This window comes from Musa acuminata, chromosome BXJ1-6 (genome assembly GCF_036884655.1).
Source record: "Musa acuminata AAA Group cultivar baxijiao chromosome BXJ1-6, Cavendish_Baxijiao_AAA, whole genome shotgun sequence".
Lineage (NCBI taxonomy): Eukaryota > Viridiplantae > Streptophyta > Magnoliopsida > Zingiberales > Musaceae > Musa > Musa acuminata.
In genome coordinates this window covers 38910085-38916082 of record NC_088332.1, presented here as the reverse complement: position 1 = coordinate 38916082, position 5998 = coordinate 38910085, and the positions used below count along the sequence as shown (strand labels likewise).

Sequence of the window (5998 nt, the reverse complement as noted above, 5' to 3'; positions counted from 1 at the left end):
CCGGCTCGTAGGGTTTTCAAGAATTGTTCTTGCCGTTCGGCGAAATTGGGGCCGAGAGGTGACTGGTGAAGGGCCCGATTCTGCCAGCCCAACATATAACTCTCCGATTGCCCGAGCAAGCCCAGGAAGCACAGGTGGCAGATGGCACGGCCCGTCTCCATCCCATTTAAGATCATACCAAGTGCGTCAGTGGTGGGGCCATCCTGGTCGTCTCCGCACCAACGTTGCGTCGAGATGGCAAGTGGCGAAGCGGTAAACACGCGCACTGTCGGCCTCTTCGAACTCACACAAACCGATGCTGCCTCATCAATGCGCCATCCGGTTTGGTGTGGCGTTAAATTGGCCGAAGCCAACGACCAACTTCCACGGAATTTAACTGCATTTGGATCCTCGAATGCCATCATGTAGGATCCGAGATCCGAAAAGATGATCTGGGCGAGGATCCAAATCCTAGATTTTGGTTCGAAGCAAGACGATGACAGACCAACAGATTAAGAGAACAAATGGTCAAGTCATTCTTCGCCTTGCGTAGAAGACTGGCCAAAGCCGACGTCGATCCTCACTTTGGACTTCGGACTTCCGTTCGGCAACAGCGACCCAACTCAGCCACAGCGGTGACATCGCTGCACCACAGGAGGGCCCCACGAAGTGCGGCGATGACCACCGCCCCAGGCCAGCAACACGGGCGGGCCCCGCGCGCCATGGCTGTACCACACATCTCAGCTATCGTGCGGCCCCTGCGACGCCGTAGCGGGGTGGAATCGACACCGTTCTCCGCCTTCCTCCCATGTGAGGGTAGACTTGATGAACCCGGGCCACATTACTGCTCGCCAGCTATGGAGCTGTGCTACCACCCACCCGCTGGTCAAACACAACCGTGTCCGCCGTACCTTCTATGCAAACCCCTCGCGGTAATAATTATACGCCCCCTAAACAAAACGCAAGTGGCTTAGGTTCCAGGTTTGACCTGATTCTGCATCACAAGGAGTATTAATGACATGCACACAGACACAGCGGCAGAGAGGAACCGTGAACTGGGACGATGTCGGAACTGTAGTTCGATTCGGATCACATTGGACGACGATGATGATGATGATGATGATGATGATGATGATCGAAGCCACGATAAACCAGCAGCAAGTGGGGTTCACGAAAGATATGGAAACGACGTGGCAATGGAGGCCGTCATGTCTTAAAGCGTTTCCACAGGGAAGATGGTGATTAAGAAGGCGTGCACTACTCATCAAGCCCTCCGTCCACACGCAATCGCCGTGAAGCGAAACCATGTATCGCCGTCGCGATGTGAAGCATGATCGGTTTAATGCTGCCCGCCACTGTAGCCATTATTGTGCTGCGCATCACGTCACACTTCCCCCTCTTCCCATTATATCTCTTTTATTGTGTGGTTTAGAATTCCACTCCCCAATCATCACGTGGGTCAGGGGAGCGCGTCGCCCTTTTACTGATGCATAGTGCTAAACGCACACCGCCGTCTCGTCGGGTGAATCCCAGTCGCATTGAAAAGTACCGCAGGTAAAGAGAGAGAGAGGCGACAGAACTTGAGGAGTGAATATAACAACTCTGTTGTTTATTCTTCCAAGCATGGTTTACCAAGTCCTAACTTCCAAGCACAAAGAAGCTTCAGAAGACAAAAAATTGCGGCACTTTCTTCAACGACAAGCTTCATATATACAGATTGGATCACGGTAGATAAAGCTCAAGGGAGCGAAGTTGACAGGCCCGAAGAAGGCAAGTCAAGTGCGTGTGGGGAGAGAGAGGGAGAGGGTAAATTGGTGGAGCTTCTCTAGCTGCTGTACACTGGCCCCATATATCGGTATCTATTCTACCATCTTCCTGTACTTGGGCATTCTTGATCACGAGCTGGAGGCGCCAAAACTCCAATGCCTCCTCAGCTTCTCCTCCTTCTCCTCCTCCTCCTCCTCTGCTATCATGGCTTCCTCATCGCAGCCGCTGGAGAGCATTCGAGGCCCGTCCGCCTCGAGCTCGTCCGCCACCCCGCACCGAGCGGCGGCTCCCGGCTGGAACACGTGAAGGAGCTCTTCCGCAGCGACCGGCTCCGGCAGCGGATGATCCACGACCGGATCCAGCGGGGCCGCCACCGGCGGAGGGCGTGCGACGTCTCGCCGCCCTCCAAGAACGGGTCGTCCGTGCCGGCACCGGCGGCGGACTCCTTCAAAATGCCTCTCAAGTCCGGCGCGTACTCAGGCACGGGACAGTACTTCGTGCGGTTCCTCCTCGGCACGCCGGCGCAGCGGTTCCTGCTGGTAATGGATACGGGGAGCGACCTCACGTGGGTCAAGTGCCGGCTGCGCCCGCCTGGGTGCCGCGGCGGCGGCAACGGGACCCGCGACTTCCGCTCCGACGTGTCCTCCTCCTTCAAGCCCATCCCGTGCTCGTCGGACATGTGCAAGACTTCGCTACCCTTCTCGTTGACTACGTGCCCGACGCCGGCGAGCCCATGTGCTTACGACTACGGGTAACGTACCATTGGATTCTCCGATCTACCGTCTTTAAACAATTTGCATCTTCTCTTCCTACGTGAATCGAATCATGCAGTTATTATTCTTCTTTTCCCAACATAGTTTATGCGTTGTAGTAGCATTCGGATGTAAGAACATAGAAAACGGGATCGGATTGGTGGTTCTTTCCCAGAACACGAGACTGAGATGAGAGGAAGAAACTACAGCTTCCTAAATGGCAAAGACAAGAACTTCTTTTTATTGCATTCATTGTCGTCTAGTTTATCAGTGGGGCAACCCTGAGCTGGCTGTGTAGGGATTTCTTGGGATTTTAGCTACTAGAAAAAGGAGATCGTACGGGGTCCTGACAACCATCGCGAGCTGTGGTAGGCAGACGTTAGCCGGGGCTCATGAATGCCGCAAGGATTAGGAGCCAAGTTTTAGTTTCGATGACTCGTGCTTCGTCTTTCCTTGATGCTGCATTTTATACTGGTTTTTCGAGCATCATTTATCATGTCTGACGCAGCGGAATGTTTAAGAATCCGCACATTACTTGCTTCTCATCAGCGTTTAATTTGTGCTTCACACCATGAAAGGTGGAGTGATCTCAAATTTAAGAGCCGTACGCTTGGAATCCAGGCTTTTAATATGGCAATCAATGCGCGATGATCCATTTGCATGCAAGGCGAAGGTGTGGGGCGATTAATTTCATGCGATGATGGCCGTCGCAGGTACTCGGACGGATCGACGGCCCAGGGCGTCTTCGCGAACGAGAAGGCGACCATCATCCTATCCAACGGCCGGCGCGCGAAGCTGCGGGGGTTGGTGGTGGGCTGCACGTCCACCTCCGCGGGGTCCAGCTTCTGGGCCGCGGACGGCGTGCTGGGCCTCGGCTACAGCGACATCTCCTTCGCGGGGCGCGCCACCGCTCGCTTCAAGGGCCGCTTCTCCTACTGCCTCGTGGACCACCTCAGCCCCCGTAACGCCTCCAGCTTCCTCACCTTCGGTCCCAACGCGGCCGCCCTCCCCTCGCCGCCTCCCCGCGAGACGGCGCTCGTCCTCGACCTCGAACCCTTCTACACTGTCGGCGTCGACGGCATCTCCGTGGACGGGGAGCTGCTGGCTATCCCGAGGATCGTGTGGGACGTCGGCGCGGGCGGCGGAGCCATCCTCGACTCCGGGACGAGCCTGACAGTGCTAGCGGAGCCGGCGTACCGGGCGGTGGCGTCGGCGCTGAGCCGGCGACTGGAGGGGATCCCCAGGGTGAGCGTGGACCCCTTCGACTACTGTTACAACTGGACAGCCGCGGGCGGACAGCGCAAGCTGCCGCGAATGGTGGTCCACCTGGCCGGGTCGGCGGCGCTGGAGCCGCCAGCGAAGAGCTACGTGATCGACGTGGCGGACGGGGTGAAGTGCCTGGGGATCGCGGTGGCGCCGTGGCCGGGCGTGTCCACCATCGGCAACATCCTGCAGCAGGAGCACATGTGGGAGTTCGACCTCAAGAACCGACGGCTCAGATTCCGGCGATCCAGGTGCCGTCGTGAATGATGATGGGATCGGACGGCCCCGATTCTTTACCACAGCCCCGTTGATTCGCTTTATTTGATTGGTGGAGGTTGCTGCTGTTCACAAATGTGTTTGTTATAAGAAGACAAGCTTATCGATGACGTGTTAATAATAAAGGATTAGGTGGATTGGGTTGGTGGCAGACTGACTGCATGTTGGGGTTCGGGCCCCACCAGGGTTGGCAATCACGGAGGAGGTCGCCCGTGATGTTTCGACTCCAGTGGGACCCAGAAACGACGCTCACGCACTAACCATTCCATCAGGCGATCGCGTAGCTGCCGACCCGATTGATTGGGAGCTGCAGCTGCCATCACCAACCACATGGCACCAAATCTTGATTTAATGTGTCGTGAGGCCCACCGGGAATGTACTCATTCATAAGTAGACATCGATTTAGCTGTCGATTGCTGACCCACCACGAAATAATTCATAAATGATGATGATGATGATGATGATGATTCGATTACTTGTTTTTCTCGCGAATTTCACCATATTTATTGAAGAAGCCATAAGCAAATTATCAGAATTTATTACAATTTCAACTTAAAAATACTTTTCTTTTCTCTCAATATTTTCATCTCTTAAATGTGTCAAATGATCTGTCTTGATAGTTATTTTTATGATTGCTGATCACGATAGATCGAAACATTATAAAATTATTCAGAAAAAAAAAGATAATTTACCTAAAAAGCCATAGGACTATTAAAAAAAATTCATGGTTATTATGTCACTTAATTTTATCTAAGTCAGCTATTTATCAATATGCATCGAAACAGTAAAAAAAAAGCTACACTTTTGTAGAAAAAATTTGAAGGATGGTCAAATATATATATATATATATATATATATATCAAATATCATACGAATTAGAATTCTTACTAGTGATATTTATCATTAGTCTCTATGTTTTGGTGGGCAAGTAAACTTTGTTACTCGATAAGAAGTTGATAAGGTCATTTAGTCCCATGTTGATTGATGAGTATGGGAACCAAGAACTCATAACTCTACTATTTATTTCTTACCATTATAAGCTACTTTTGGAGCTCACGCCTAAAAGACGAAGACAATAAGTAAGAGTCGAGGATAATTTAGGTGAACTCTCTTACCCTCGAAGGTTCATAAGTCTATTGGATCTCTCGTACCCTCGGAGGCCGGAGATGAGATATAAAAGAGCACGAGCAGAGATCCAACTCGAACCGAGCCTTTTGATAGGATAGCATGAACTCTTGATGCATGAATCTTCTTTTGGCAGCTAAGGATATGCATGAACTTTTTGGGCTTTTATTTGATGCCTCTTCTTTCACCAATTGTTTTCCTTAGAAAAAAATGATTAGATGTGCATTTGATAGATAATTAAAATATTGCCCAATTAATTACGAGAGGAGCCTTCCTCGTGACTTTTGTCTATAAAATATTACCCAATTAGTTGGCTATAAAATATCTGTAAAACTTTTGTCTTTTTACTTTAATTTTCTTATGCTTACTTTTTGTTGATGGTATCCATTACCAATCTTCGTGTCTTAGTGGGCAAACTCTCAGTCATCACTTACATTATGCAAAAGTTCTTCTTTCGTTATGTTGTCAAAAGGTACTATCGATCTTTGGATCGAAACAATTTTACTTGTTCCATCGAGCATTCGTTATGTTGTCAAAATTATCTTCTTCTTCTTTTGTTATGTGTAAAGTACTCAAAAGTGATGCTCAATAATCAATCGTAACTCGATACCTATGTCAAGAAGTTAAGATCTAAGAAATCATAGAATATATATTTTAAATATGAATTAATATTAAATACATATTTCTTAAGTTGGAGTTAGACAAAAATGTTGTATTATAAATGTTAGATGCTAATACTATCTCAAGATAACATAAATTTATCATATACTATCTAATAGACTTTAGAAATATAATCTTACCAAACAATACTTACGTTACATTCAAGGAATATTGTT

The 5998-nt window shown here is 49.5% G+C and overlaps 1 protein-coding gene across 1 annotated transcript; it reads left to right on the top strand.

The window, feature by feature from the left end:
* The first annotated feature begins 1729 nt into the window (after positions 1 to 1729).
* Positions 1730 to 4188, top strand: LOC135676885 (aspartic proteinase NANA, chloroplast-like). The gene is made up of 2 exons (XM_065188576.1): positions 1730 to 2497; positions 3212 to 4188. Exons 1-2 carry the CDS (start codon positions 1902 to 1904, stop codon positions 4026 to 4028), a joined length of 1413 nt encoding a protein of 470 aa, XP_065044648.1. The 5' UTR covers positions 1730 to 1901; the 3' UTR covers positions 4029 to 4188.
* The last annotated feature ends 1810 nt before the right edge of the window (positions 4189 to 5998 follow it).

What these genes read in the sequence shown, in the direction of transcription:
- LOC135676885 (XM_065188576.1), top strand. Translation starts at nt 1,902, where the DNA reads ATGCCTCCTCAGCTTCTCCTCCTTCTCCTCCTCCTCCTCCTCTGCTAT. An exon ending in CCATGTGCTTACGACTACGG is followed by an intron (nt 2,498 to 3,211) that starts GTAACGTACCAT and finishes TGGCCGTCGCAG; the next exon opens with GTACTCGGACGGATCGACGG.